The sequence below is a fragment of the Carcharhinus amblyrhynchos genome, chromosome 19, assembly GCF_965287045.1.
Source record: "Carcharhinus amblyrhynchos chromosome 19, sCarAmb.v2.hapA, whole genome shotgun sequence".
NCBI classification, from domain to species: domain Eukaryota; kingdom Metazoa; phylum Chordata; class Chondrichthyes; order Carcharhiniformes; family Carcharhinidae; genus Carcharhinus; species Carcharhinus amblyrhynchos.
Window position 1 is genome coordinate 32,894,248 of NC_137342.1, and position 14,213 is coordinate 32,908,460.

General features: G+C 46.0%; 2 protein-coding genes across 7 annotated transcripts in view; one reads left to right on the forward strand and one right to left on the reverse strand.

The window, feature by feature from the left end:
- Positions 1-14,213, forward strand: part of endou2 (endonuclease, polyU-specific 2) — a 200,289-nt gene that overhangs the window by 152,929 nt on the left and 33,147 nt on the right. The gene's annotated exons all lie outside the window — the stretch shown is intronic.
- kcp (kielin cysteine rich BMP regulator) overlaps positions 1-14,213 on the reverse strand; it is a 196,424-nt gene that overhangs the window by 149,264 nt on the left and 32,947 nt on the right. For 5 of the 6 annotated variants that reach the window (XM_080207532.1, XM_080207534.1, XM_080207533.1 and 2 more), the window contains exon 1: positions 6,615-6,831. The exons of the other annotated variant lie outside the window; for it this stretch is intronic. In XM_080207532.1, coding sequence (XP_080063658.1) covers positions 6,615-6,723 — 109 coding nt within the window. In that variant the 5' untranslated portion in view covers positions 6,724-6,831. Of the gene's footprint in view, positions 1-6,614; positions 6,832-14,213 lie in introns of those variants that run through there. 6 annotated transcript variants of the gene reach the window in all.

Consider the following 14,213-nt stretch of genomic DNA (forward strand, 5'->3'; position numbering starts at 1 on the left):
ATCAGTTAAGACCCTTGTAAAAGGTACTTCAAAGGCTGGAATGGGTATTAAGAATGCTGGTTTTATCACTGCTTCGGGTTTCCCTATGACTTGATATGTGTGACATGACTGACAAGTTTCAACCACATCTTAATGCAGTTCAAGCCAATAAAAATGTTTTTATATTTTAGCTCACGTTTTCATTACTCCCAAACGCTTCCTACTGGTACCTCATGTGCCACTTGCAACACCTCTTTTCCATACCTTACAGGCAACACTAGCTGATGAACCTGCCCATTTTCCAGCTGCCTGAATGTCCTCATTAAGACATCATTTTTCAGGTAATGATATTCCAGTACACACAAGCTCCTCTTCTGTGTATGCTTTATGATACATGTGTTTTACTTCTATATTTTTCTGCCAACTCTTCTGACTTTCCTTAACGAAAAATATCCACCTCATCCTCCATCTGTTCTTGTTCTTTTCCAATCATCTGATCAAAAATTGTTTGTGATAATCAAATTTCAACTTTCTTATCTTCAGTTTTTGATTTTTCCTCTTTTCTTAACCTGTGACTCTGACCCTGATACTGCCACGCTCAAGAAAATTCCCAGGATGTGCGCCCTTCAACAATTCAGTTTTTTAATTCTCCACTGGTTTTTCAACAACAGTAGGTGTCACTCCCACCTGTGATCCAACTATATTGTTACCCAAGATAAGCTATATTCCTGGACAAGATAATTTCTCTATGACTCTTTCTACCTCTTCACCACCCTTCACTGGACTCTCCAACCTCACCTTGTATAATGGAACACTACTCTTCTCACCCTGAATTCCACATATTAACACCTTTTCTGGCAATACTCCTTCCAAACTACACAACTCCTCATCTCTCACCAAAGATTGACTTGCTCTCATATCTCTTAAAATTTTAATTTCTTTACCCAATCCTGGTACACATGAGTAAAGTTTACCCACACGAGTAAACTCTTTAAAGAGATCTGGCACTTTCTTATCAATCAACTCATGACCAAGCTGTATATACTTTTGCTTCAATTGGGCTTTCCTTTACCACTTTAACAAACGCCACTGGTTTATCCTGTTTTACCATGTCAGTCTTCCCAATGCTTTTCTTAAATCACCAATCCTTGACTTTACATGGCCTAATTTATTACAATGAAAGCATCTGAGGCTTTTCATTTCTTTTCCACCCTCCTGTATTTCTTTTTTAACCTGCAGCACATAATCTTTATTTTCTCCCACAAGATCTCCTTTACCACCTGAGTATTTCGTTTCCCAAGTTTCTATCCCTCACAGACTGAAACTGATGCCGGAAACCAAACTTTGATTTGTGAATTAATTCATAATCATCCGCCATTTCTGCTGCTACTCTTGCAGTTTTATGCATTTGCACTTCGAACAGTTCAAGTTCAAATTGTCTTTCCTGTTTCTGAAGTTCTAATTCTCTCTTTTTCCCTGATCTGTAATTCAAGCAGTCTCATTTCTTTTTCTTGTTGCAATTCAAAGTGTTTTAATTCTTTTTCATGTTCAAGCTGTTCCATTTCTAATTGAATTCTCACTATTTCCAATTATTCTGACTGTGTTTCTGGAAATTTTAAATGCTAGTTATCATTTCCCCCTTCTTTACGCTGTCAGGCAATATCAACTGTAATGTTTTTACCAATTCCAAAGCTTTGTTTTAGTCAACTTTTGTAAACTACCTTGTGTGACTTCTTCCACCCCCAAGAACTTAGCCTCGGAAAGAGCCATTATTCCACAGGGAACTCCCTATTTAAACCTGAAAGCAACACCTTGAGAGAACACCAATATGCTCACCGCTCACTGTCTTTGAGTTCAATAATCCCAAATCATTCAAGAGAGAGCCCCCAGTTGTTATGATTCCTGTCAGAAACTATTTTATGGAGCCCATCTGGGTCATAGTTTTTGCCTCTTGAATTTGGCTAGGATAAGCATGATATGTTTCACTTCAGGTACGATTCAAATGACTCACTAGGGAGCTTTTATCAAACAAGTTTATTTAAGAATATACATTAATATGGATGGTAAGAAAATTAGCAAGAACTTTTATCAATTAGAAATAAGAAACAGAACAACCACTATAATGTATAATCCTTAACAAATATATCTAATGTATTCCAATCAAAACCAAGCTTCATTTAGACAAAACCATTTAAACAGGTTCAAAACAGCAAAGATTAATGCTCATGTAATACTGGACTTGGGTCCTTTGGATGAAGTCTGCAGTTTTCTGGATAGCCTCATAACAGTTTAAAGTCAGAACAGCTTTCCTTTCAGAAAGGCAAGACTTTGCTTTCAGATGACCAGCAGAATTTCCAAAACCAGGGAGACAGACTTCTTTTCAGCTTGATGCCCCTTCTAAAACTAAAACTCCAACCAAATAGCAGTTCAAACCGAAAACAAAAGAACTCCTCTCACTCGACCCACCAACTAGGCTCTCTCCCAACAAAGTAGGACCATAAACAATAAACAAACCCCCATTCACACAGCAACAAAAAGATTCCCGTAGACAACCCGGCAACAATGGGAAAAACAAACTGAAAAATTTGCAGAGTACATGACTTCAAAGAAAACCTTTCGCCAAGGTACACCAGTGCCACAAATGGTTGAACTCCTTCACTGAAGTACTGATAAGTATGCACGCCTATCACAGTAGCTGATGCCCCTGTATCAACTTCCCATTTATCCTAAGCAATACAGTAATAGGGGTTATCTTGCCCACTTTCATATTAACAGTAAATGAATATTTAAATTGTTGGTGCAAGACTCTTCCACTTTGTATAATGGTGATAGGTTACTTCATTGGCTACTCAGTAGACTTGACTTGGCTCTGCTCCTATACCTTAAGTGGCCTCTCCTATGAAAAAAAAACACATAACCTCCTTATACCTGCAGGGTTCAGGGGTGTGGTTACCTCCACATCAGTAACATTCCACTTCAAATTTTGCTGATTGATTGCTTCTCGTCTTATTTGCGGCTAAACTCGTTCCCACCTCACAGCTACTTCTTTGGTTTTGGCACAACTGCTGACTGCAGGTTCCTGCTTTAAATGGTGAACGTTGACATTTTATAACTCCCGTACACCTTTTTTAGTGCTTTCCATTGCCTGCGCTTTCTCCGTGACTTGTTTAAAATTTGTATCGAGCTCTGCAAATAATCTCTGTTGGATTGCCTTGTTATTCAGCCCGCAGACTAATCTGTCCTGTAACATATCATTCAAGATGGCTCCAAAATCCAGACCAATACTGTAATCATGTTATATAGTGACAGATCTGTACTGCATCCAAGTGTTATATATACAGTGACAGACCTGTACTGTACCAGTGTTATACAGTGACAGACCACTATTGTAACTGTTATAAAGTAACAGACCAATAGGGCACCCAAGTGTTTTGCAAAGACAGACCAGTATTGTATCTATATTATGCAGTGACAGATCAGTATTGTACCCATTTTATACAGTGACAGACCAGTACTATACCCATGTTATACAGTGACAGACCAGTACTGTACCCATGTTATACAGTGACAGACTTGAACTGCACCCAAGTGTTATACAGTGACGGACCAGTATAGTACCCATATTACACAGTGGCAGACCAGTACTGTACTGATGTTATACAGTGACAGACCAGTGCTGTACCTGTCTTATACAGTGACAGACCAGTAGAGTACCCATGTTATGCAGTGACAGAGCAGTACTGTAACCATGTTCTACAGTGACAGACTTGTAGTGCACCCAAGTGTTATACAGTGACGGAGCTGTACTGCACCCAAATACAGTAATGGACCAATACAGTACCCATCTTACACAATGACAGACCAGTACTGTATATATGTTATACAATGACAGACCAGTCCTGTATCCAAGTGTGATAGAATGACAGACCAGTACTGTACCAGTGTTACACAGTGACAGACCAGTACTGTACCCATATTACACAATGGCAGACCCAGGACTGTACATGCGTTTTACAGTGACAGACCAGTCCTGTATCCGCATTATACAGTGACAGACCAGTATTGTAACCATGTTATACAGTGACAGACCAGCACTGCACCCATGTTACATAGTGGCAGACCAGTACTGTACCTGTGTTATACAGCGACAGATTAGTACTGCACACATATAATAGTGACAGACCAGTACTTCACCTGTGTTATACAGTGACAGACCAGTACTGTATTATACAGTGAGATTAGTACTGTATACATATTATAGTGATAGACCAGTACTGTACCTGCTTTACAGTGACAGACTACTACTGTACCCATGTTATACAGTGACAGACCAGTACTGCACCCATGTATTATACAGTGACAGACCTGGTCACACTACTACTATATCCTTGTATTATCCAATGACTGACCTGGACATACCAGTACTGTAACAAGGGTATAGTGACAGAGCTGAACACACTAGTAGCAGTACCACTGTTATACAATGACAGACCTGGTCACACTCCAGTACTGTACCCAGGCACTGACAGGCCAACCTGGAATCAATGCATTGCTTTTCTTCACAGTTCACTGGACACAGGATGAATTCGCTGCTCTCCCATCGTCAAACTATTGAAAGCCACGGAGTGAAGCAATCCCACACAGTGTGTGAGAGAGGCCCAGTACTCCCACTTTTGTTTAGTCTGTAAGGTCTTGATTAAAGTTTGCTTGAGTTAAAGAAAGGAATTGGCTGAGGGTTAGGAGCGAGCTGAGGGTTAGGAGCTAGCTGAGGGATAGAGAACAAGTTAAACACAGAGTCATACATTTTAGAGAAAGGAAGTATGAAGGATAAGAGGCTGGGATAAGTGTCAAGCGAGAATTTCTGACATTGCTTAACAAAAGAAAATTCTTTCATTGTCTCAGGAGCGCAGAAAGAAAGGGAAAGCATCTAGACTGATAGAACTGCTGGAAGGAGATCAAGAGGAAGAGGGAGGGGGAGACAGAGAGAGAGAGAGAAAGAATAGGGACAGATAGCTCAGATAGAGACAGAGGGTGAAAAAGAGAAAGAGATGGGGTCAGATTAAAAAGAGAGCGAGAGAAAGAATGGGGATAGAGAGAGATGGGGACAGAGAAGAGAGAGAGAGAGAGAGATGGGGACAGACAGAGAGATGGGAACAAATAGAGAGAATGGGAACAGACAGAAAGAGAGAGAGAGATGGGAAGAGACAAAGAGAGAGATGGAAACAGACAAAAAGAGACAAGGATGAGGTTATGTAAAGAGAGAGAAAGGAGGGGACAGATTAAGAGTAGGGAGGGAGAGAGAGAGAGAGAGAGAGACAGAGAGAGAGATGGGGACAGATAGTCAGTGCCTTCAGCATAGGTGAGGAAGTTTTGAAAACATTTCCCACATCAATATGTCGGAGAATTCTAGTGGTCCGGAGCAACAAAGCACTGAAACCAACTGGAGTAGGGGGTGGGAGGGCATTACTGACTGATGCATTTGCCTCTTCCCCAAATAAAAACTGAACACAATTAGCTGTGATTCAGTTCTTCTCTCCACTGAGCCCAAAGGTTGTGGCTTCAAGTTTTGCTTCAGGACTTATGCACAGAAATCAAAAGCTACCACTCAATACATTAAAAGAGAAAATGCTGCACTATCAGAGATGCCATCTTTCTGATAAGATGTTGAACTGAGGCCCAATCTGCCTCTCAGGTAAGACCCTATGGCACTTCCTGCAGATGATATTCTGGCTATTCAACATCACAAAACCAGATTATGGAATCATGCTCTGCATGAATTGGCCACTGTGATCCCTACATTACAATAAGGATTAAACATCAGAAGTACTTCATTGGCTGTAAAGTGCTTTGGGGTGCCTTGTGATCACAAAAGGCAGCAAATAAATGAAAGTCATCTTTTCAGAGCTGTCAATGACATCTGGTCACCAAAGTGAGAGAGGGCTGAGTGTTCGATATTGCTAATCTACCAGTGTTGAGAATTTAAAAGGGAAAATGCTGGAAATACTAAGTAGGTTTGTCAGAGAAAGAGAAAGAAAGAAAGAACATGGGGGGATTAAAGTTTATTTATTATTATCACATTAACACCACAATGAAGTGGCTGTGAAAATCCCCTAGTCGTCACACTCCGGCACCTGTTCAGGTACACTGAGGGGGAATTTACCATGGCCAATGCACCTAACCAGCACATCTTTCAGACTGTGGGAAGAAACTGGAGCACCTGGAAGAAACCCACGCAGACTCGGGGAGAACGTGCAGACTCCACACAGTGACCCAAGCTGGGAATTAAACCCGAGTCCGTGGCACTGTGAAACAGCAGTGTTAATCACTGTGCCACCATGTCGCCAAGGAAAAGGACATGATGGATGTTGAAGTCAGGGATGGGTGTGTGAACACTCTAGGGAATGTGTAAGGGGGTACGAACAGAAAGACAGAACGGGAATCAAGGACAGTGGGATTAAACTAGACGGATAGACCAGGAGAGACAGATGACCAACGGATAAGGATTTTCATTAGCCCTCAACTCCTCCAGTGAAGGATTCAGGGAGAGAGGCAACAATCAGACACCCATCCACCCAAGATTGTTCTTACTCTGGATATCAGTGCCAGTTGCAGCATTCTTGTTAAGATGAACTTACCGTTGTCTTGATGGTAGTAAGGCTGGGATATCTCAGCCCAGGACATTCCAAACAGGCTGCACAGCAGAGGGACGTGAAAGAAGACCCGCACTACCAGCTCGCTACACATCCCGCAGTCAGCTAAACACTAACCGTGTTGGCGGTGAAGGTCCCAGAGTGATCAGAACCGACATCAGATACCCAGAGACAGCAGCAAGCTGGGGGGAAAGTGTCAGGAGATCAGAATCGCGGGGCGGCGGGGGGGGGTAAATAAGCGAAAGGAAAGAGGAGATCAAACAAGAGGGAGAGGGGGAAAAAAAGAGGGAAAGTAACAGGGATACAGGGGACAAGATAAAGGATTGGAAGGAAGGAATGAGGAAGCGGAGACGAGGGCAAGTGTTTGATGGGAGTTGAACTGAAGGGAGGCTGAGGGGGTTTGGAGAGCGGGGCTGAGGCTGGGCTGCGCTCCGGGACCGGGCTGAGCCGACACTCAGAGCGGAGCTGCTGTAAAACCAGGACTGGAGCTGGAGGCAGCCGGAGCGGGAGACAAGCCAGGTCCTTAAAGAGGGGGAAAAGAAAGAGGGGAAGGGTAGGAAAGAGGGGGAAAAGAAAGAGGGGAAGGGTAGGAAAGAGGGGGAAAAGAAAGAGGGGAAGGGTAGGAAAGAGGGGGAAAAGAAAGAGGGGAAGGGTAGGAAAGAGGGGGAAAAGAAAGAGGGGAAGGGTAGGAAAGAGGGGGAAAAGAAAGAGGGGAAGGGTAGGAAAGAGGGGGAAAAGAAAGAGGGGAAGGGTAGGAAAGAGGGGGAAAAGAAAGAGGGGAAGGGTAGGAAAGAGGGGGAAAAGAAAGAGGGGAAGGGTAGGAAAGAGGGGGAAAAGAAAGAGGGGAAGGGTAGGAAAGAGGGGGAAAAGAAAGAGGGGAAGGGTAGGAAAGAGGGGGAAAAGAAAGAGGGGAAGGGTAGGAAAGAGGGGGAAAAGAAAGAGGGGAAGGGTAGGAAAGAGGGGGAAAAGAAAGAGGGGAAGGGTAGGAAAGAGGGGGAAAAGGGGAAGGGTAGGGAGGAGGAGAAGAAGAGCGTGAAGTGGGGGGAGAAGGGGGAGAAGTGGGGGAGGAGGAAGGGGAGGGAGGGAAGTTGGGGGGTGCAGAGAGTGGGGAGAGAGGTGGAGGGAGGGTGGGGAAAGAGAGGAGGGAGAGTGCAAAGAGAGGAGAAGGGGAGGTGTGGAGGGGGACGGAGGGTTGGGAAAGAGGAGAGGAAGGAGGGTGAGGAGAGAGGAGAGGAGGGAGAATGGAGAGAGAAGTGGGGGGGCGTGAGAGGGAGAGGGGATGAGGCAGTGGAAAGCGGCAGTGGGCAGAAGGGCAGAGGTGAGGGGAGAGAGGAGAGTCATGAATTTATTGAGGTTTACAGCATGGAAACAAGCCCTTCGGCTCAACTTCTCCATGCTGCCCTTTTTTTTATTAAATCCCTAAACTAGTCCATATTGCCTGAGGAGTGGAAGGGAGTTGAGAGGGGAAGGAATGGAGGGATGGGGAGGGGAAGGGAAGAGGGAGGAGAGTCATAGAAACAGGCCCTTTGGTCCAACTTGTCCATGCCACCCTTTCTTTTTTAAAACCCTTAAACTAATACCAGTTGCCAACATTTGGCCCATATCCCTCTGTACTCATCGTACCCATGTAACTATCTAAATGCTTTTTAAAAGACAAAATTGTACCCACCTCTACTACTACCGCTGGCAGCTTGTTCCAGGCACTCACTACTGAGTGAGTGAAAAAAATTGTCCCTCTGGACACTTTTGTATCTCTTCCCTCTCACCCCGAACCAATGCTGCCTACCTTTGGGAAAAGATATTGACTATCTAGCTGATCTGTGCCCTTCATTATTTTATAGGCTTCTCTAAGATCACCCCACGCTCCTACACTCCTGAGAAAAAAGTCCCAGTCGATCCAGCCTCTCCTTATAACTCAATCCATCGAGTCCTGGTAGCATCCTAGTAAAGGGAAAGAGGCGGGGGGGGCGCGGGGGAAGTTGAGGAGAGAGGAGAAGGGGGAAGGGGAGAGAGAGGGAGAGAGTGGGGGGGGGGGGGCGCGGGGGAAGTTGAGGAGAGAGAGAGAGAGAGAGAGAGAGAGAGAGAGAGAGAGAGAGACGTGAGGGGGGGAGGGGATAAAGATAGGGGAGAGGGAAAAGCGAGGTGGTAAAGGGGAAATGGGCAGAGATGGAGGGAGAGAGTGGAGAGGGGGAAGTGATGGGGAGAGCTTTGGAGGAGGGAAAAGAGGGGCGAAGAGAAGGAGGAAACAAGGAAAGAGGATGGTAAGGGGGAAAGGAAAGGGAATGCGGTAGAGAGAGGGGAAGCGGCAAGGGATGGTACATGTGGAGGGAGAGGGAGGGGAATGGGAAAAGTAAAGTTTATTTATTAGTAAAAGTGAGGCTTACATCAACACTGCAATGAAGTTACTGTGAAATTCTCCTAGTCACCTGTCCGGGTCAATGCACCCAACCAGCACATCTTTCAGACTGTGGAGGAAACCGGAGCACGCAGAGGAAACCCACGCAGATGCAGGGAGGGGTGAATGGGAAGAAAGGGGGAAATGGACAGGGGAGGGAAAAAAAAAAGAGATGGAGAATGAAGAAAGGGGAGCAGGATGTGAGGAGTGGAGGGGAGATGGACATGACTAGAAGAGGGCAGGGGCAATGGGGAGTGCAAGGGGGAGTCCCATGGAAGGGTGGTGCGTAATGACCCATTCTGGGAAGTGGGGGGGGTGGAGGGGGGGAAGGTGATGCTTAGAGCCAGTGGTTGGGGAGGGAGTTAAAAAGGAGCAGACCTTTTGCCGTGATTGTGCTTTTCTGTGTTCTACCTGAGAAATCCAGTTTAATGTGAAGTTTGGGATGACACTGCCATCCACTGGCGGAAATAGGAAAAAGTTTGACAACACCAGGTTTTAGTCCAACCGATTTATTTGATAATACTCACAAGCTTTCGAGGTTTCCCTCTTCGTCAGGTGAATGGAGAGTTCTGGCCTCAGACAGAGCATATAAAGCACAGACATTTTAGAGATTACTGATTAGAATGCGAATGTGACTGCTCCCGTGTAGCGGATGAACTTTACAGGCACCATGTTGTCTGGGCTGACTGCTAGATATCAATGATTTGGACTTGAATGTAGAATTCAGAAGTTTGCAAAAATTAGCCGTGTGGTTAATAATAAAAAAGAAGACTGTAGACTGATGGCACAAGGACTAGGGGAAACAAAGTTTTGGACAAGAGTTGCAGGCAGGATGTGAGGACGAGATTTTTGTAATGACCTGGAACTGGTCAGCCATATTTGATATGGAGCTATCCACCTCAAGCTATAAGCCTCTGGCAACAGCCTAGCGACCTGTTCCAGGAGAAAAAAAACTTTGTTATAAGAACAGATGAAATTCTGCTTTCAGCAGGAAAAGGAACAACAGTATCCAAGGCAAGGAAAGGCCTTGGTCAGATACAGAGACATATAGGGCCTTGGAATGCACACCGACAGATTCCTGAAGGTGGTTAAACAGGCAGATAAGGTGGTCAAGAATGTATATGCCATTCTGTCCTTCACGAGCCCAGACATATGTAATAACTCCATGGAGGTGTCACCAAGTTACTTTATTTACACCATACATCAGTGCACAGCCAGCTCTCCAGTTGCTCCCTGTTGAATGCTGACTGGGAGTCTGACACACCTGCTTTAAATAGGGAGCATGAGGCTCCCTGATTTAACCATCAATTAGGATTCATCAGGTAGTTCATCATACTCTAGCAAACCAAACTTATTAGCCTAGCTGAAGTCACCACACTCCCCGCCCACACCCCGCTACCCCCTCCCCCCCCCAACCCCCACCAACCTTGCCAAAGTCCGAGGAATCCCCTCGGTTTACTTTCCTCAGGGATCTTTTCGTCCGCTTGAGCGCCGGCTCAGGATCCTCCAAATCGGCTTCTGAGACGCAGCACGGTTTCGTTAAGGGGAAGTCGTGTCTGACAAATTTACTGGAGTTCTATGAGGATGGGTCTAGGGCGGTGGATAGAGGACAGCCGGTGGATGTGGTCTTTCTTGATTTTCAGAAGGCGTTTGACAAGGTACCTCAAGAGGTTATTGCAGAAGGTCAAGGGACATGGAGTTGGGGGTAGGGTGTTAGCGTGGATAGAGGACTGGTTGTCAAATAGGAGGCAGAGAGTGGGGGTCAATGGGTGCTATTCGGATTGGCGGTTGGTGACTAGTGGAGTGCCCCAGGGGTTGGTGCTGGGGCCTCAGCTAGTTACCATTTATATAGATGATCTGGAGGAGGGAACCGAGTGTATGGTGTCGAAATTTGCTGATGACACCAAGATTGGTCGAACGGCAAATTGTGCGGAGGGTGTGGAGAGTCTGCAGAAGGATCTAGATAGGCTGGGCGAATGGGCCAGGAACTGGCAAATGGAATTTAATGTTGGCAAGTGTGAGGTGGTCCACTTTGGTAGGAATAATGGTAGGAAGGATTATTACTTACGTGGAGAAAAACTGCAGCAGGCGACAGTGCAGAGGGACCTCGGGGTCCTTGTGCATAAGTCGCAAAAACCCAGCTTGCAGGTGCAGCAGGTGGTCAGGAAGGCGAATGGGATGCTGGCCTTCATAGCGAGGGGGATTGAATATAAAAGTAGGGAGGTCTTGCTGCGGCTGTATAGGGCAATGGTGAGGCCGCAGCTGAAGTACTGTGTGCAGTTTTGGGCGCTGTATTACGCAAGGATATTTTGGCCTTGGAGGGAGTGCAGAGGAGGTTTACTAGGCTGATGCCGGAGTTGAGCTATGAGGAGAGGCTGAATAAACTAGGCTTGTACTCGTTAGAGTTTAGAAGAATGAGGGGAGATCTCATTGAGACGTATAAGATGATGAATGGGATGGATAGGATAGGAGGTGGAGAGACTCTTCCCGCTCAGAAAGGACAGTAGGACTAGGGGGCACAGCCTCAAGATAAAAGGGGGGGGCGGTTTAGAACGGAGTTGAGGAAGAACTTCTTCACTCAAAGGGTGGTGAATCTCTGGAATTCTCTGCCCGTTGAAGTGGTGGAGGCTGCCTCGCTAAATATTTTTAAGAGGCGGGTTGATGGGTTTTTGATAAGAGAGGGGATTAAGGGTTATGGGGAGAGGGCGGGAATGTGGAACTGAGCCATGACAGATCAGCCATGATCTTATTGAATGGCGAGGCAGGCTCGAAGGGCCAGATGGCCTACTCCTGCTCCTATTTCTTATGTTCTTATGTCGACGCTGTGTAATGGTTGGGCACCCATCTCTTCTGCTGCAAATGCTGGAGGTCTTGTTCTTCATCCACTTCATTTGGTAGGGGAAAAAAAAAAAAAATCGCTGCAGCTTTGGCCGTGTCCATTTCATAACATAAGAAATAGGAGCAGGAGTAGGCCATCTAGCCCCTCGAGCCTGCCCTGCCATTCAATAAGATCATGGCTGATCTGTCGTGGCTCAGTTCCACATTCTCGCCCTCTCCCCATAACCCTTAATCCCCTCGCTTATCAAAAACCCATCAATCCGCGTCTTAAAAATAGTTAGCGAGGCAGCCTCCACCACCTCAACGGGCAGAGAATTCCAGAGATTCACCACCCTTTGAGTGAAGAAGTTCCTCCTCAACTCCATTATAAACCGCCCCCCCTTTATCCTGAGGCTGTGCCCTCTAGTCCTACCGTCCTTTCTGAGCGGGAAGAGTCTCTCCACCTCTATCCTATCCATCCCATTCATCATCTTATACATCTCAATGAGATCTCCCCTCATTCTAAGCTCTTAACGAGTACAAGCGTAGTTTATTCAGCCTCTCCTCATAGCTCAACCCCGTCAACTCTGGTATCAGCCTAGTAAACCTCCTCCGCACTCCCTCCAAGGCCAAAATATCCTTGCGCAAGTGCGGCGACCAAAACTGCACACAATACTCCAGCTGCGGCCTCACCAATGCCCTGTACAGCTGCAGCAAGACCTCCCTACTTTTACATTCAATCCCCCTCGCTATGAAGGCCAGCATCCCATTAGCCTTCCTGACCACCTGCTGCACCTGCAGGCTGGGTTTTTGCGACTCACGCACAAGGACCCCGAGGTCCCTCTGCACCGTCGCCTGCTGCAGTTTTTCGCCACGTAAGTAATAGTCCTTCCTACCATTATTCCTACCAAAGTGGACCACCTCTCACTTGCCAACATTAAATTCTATTTGTCAGTTCCTGGCCCATTTGCTCAGCCTATCTAGATCCTTCTGCAGACTCTCCACACCCTCCGCGCAGTTTGCCGTTCCACCAATCTTGGTGTCATCAGCAAATTTCAACACCATACACTCGGTTCCCTCCTCCAGATCATCTATATAAATGGTAAATAGCTGAGGTCCCAGCACCGACCCCTGGGGCACTCCACTAGTCACCAACCGCCAATCCGAATAGCACCCATTAACTCCCACTCTCTGCCTCCTATTTGACAACCAATCCTCTATCCATGGTAACACCCTACCCCCAACTCCATGCCCCCTTACCTTCTGCAATAACCTCTTGCGAGGTACCTTGTCAAACGCCTTCTGAAAATCAAGACCACATCCACCGGCTCTCCTCTATCCACCGCCCTAGACACATCCTCATAGAACTCCAATAAATTTGTCAGACACGACTTCCCCTTAATGAAACAGTGCTGTGTCTGCTCTATCAAGCAATTCCCCTCAAGATGCCTCGCTATTTCCTCCTTGATGACGGATTCTAACATTTTACCTACAACAGAAGTTAAACTAACCGGCCTATAATTCCCTGCCTTTTGCCTGCCACCCTCCTTAAACAACGGTGTAACATTAGCCGTTTTACAATCTTCCGGCACTTCCCCGGAATCCAGCGACGTTTGGAAAATAACCACCAAGGCATCCACTATCACCTCTGCCATTTCTTTCAGAACCCTTGGATGCATTCCATCCAGTCCTGGGGACTTGTCCACAATCAGTCCCTCCAGTCTGTCGAGCACCGCCTCTCTAGTAACAATTATGTCATTGAGACCCTCCAGTCCTATCACCTTTCCATCGCTAACACCCGGCAAATTATTCACGTCCTCCTCCGTGAAGACCGAAACAAAAAAGTTATTCAAGGCCTCAGCCATTTCCCCATCCCCTATCACTAAGTCCCCCCTCTCATCCTCTAAGGGACCAACGCTCACTCTAGCCAGCCTCTTCCTTTTTATATATTTATAAAAACTCTTGCTATCCTTTTTTATATTAAGCGCTAGCCCAGCTTCATAGTTTCTCCCACCCTTCTTTATCAACTTTTGTCAATCTTTGTTGACATTTAAACTTCTCCCAATCCTCTTCTCGCTCACTACTCTTAGCTACTCTAAACGCCTCCGCTTTTAATTTAACACTTTCCTTCACCTCCTTTGTTATCCATGGCTTATTACCTCTCCTCCTACGGTCCTTTTTAACCATCGGAATAAATTTCTGCTGAGCACCAAAACGATCTCCTTAAAGATCCTCCACTGCTCCTCAGCAGACCTTCCTTCCAACGCGCTCCCCCAGTCAACACTTGGACCCTGAGGTTCCCATCATGGGTGCAGGGGAGGCAGTACTGGCTTATCAAGGGGGACTTTGCTTATCCCTAGGGCTGCAGGGCA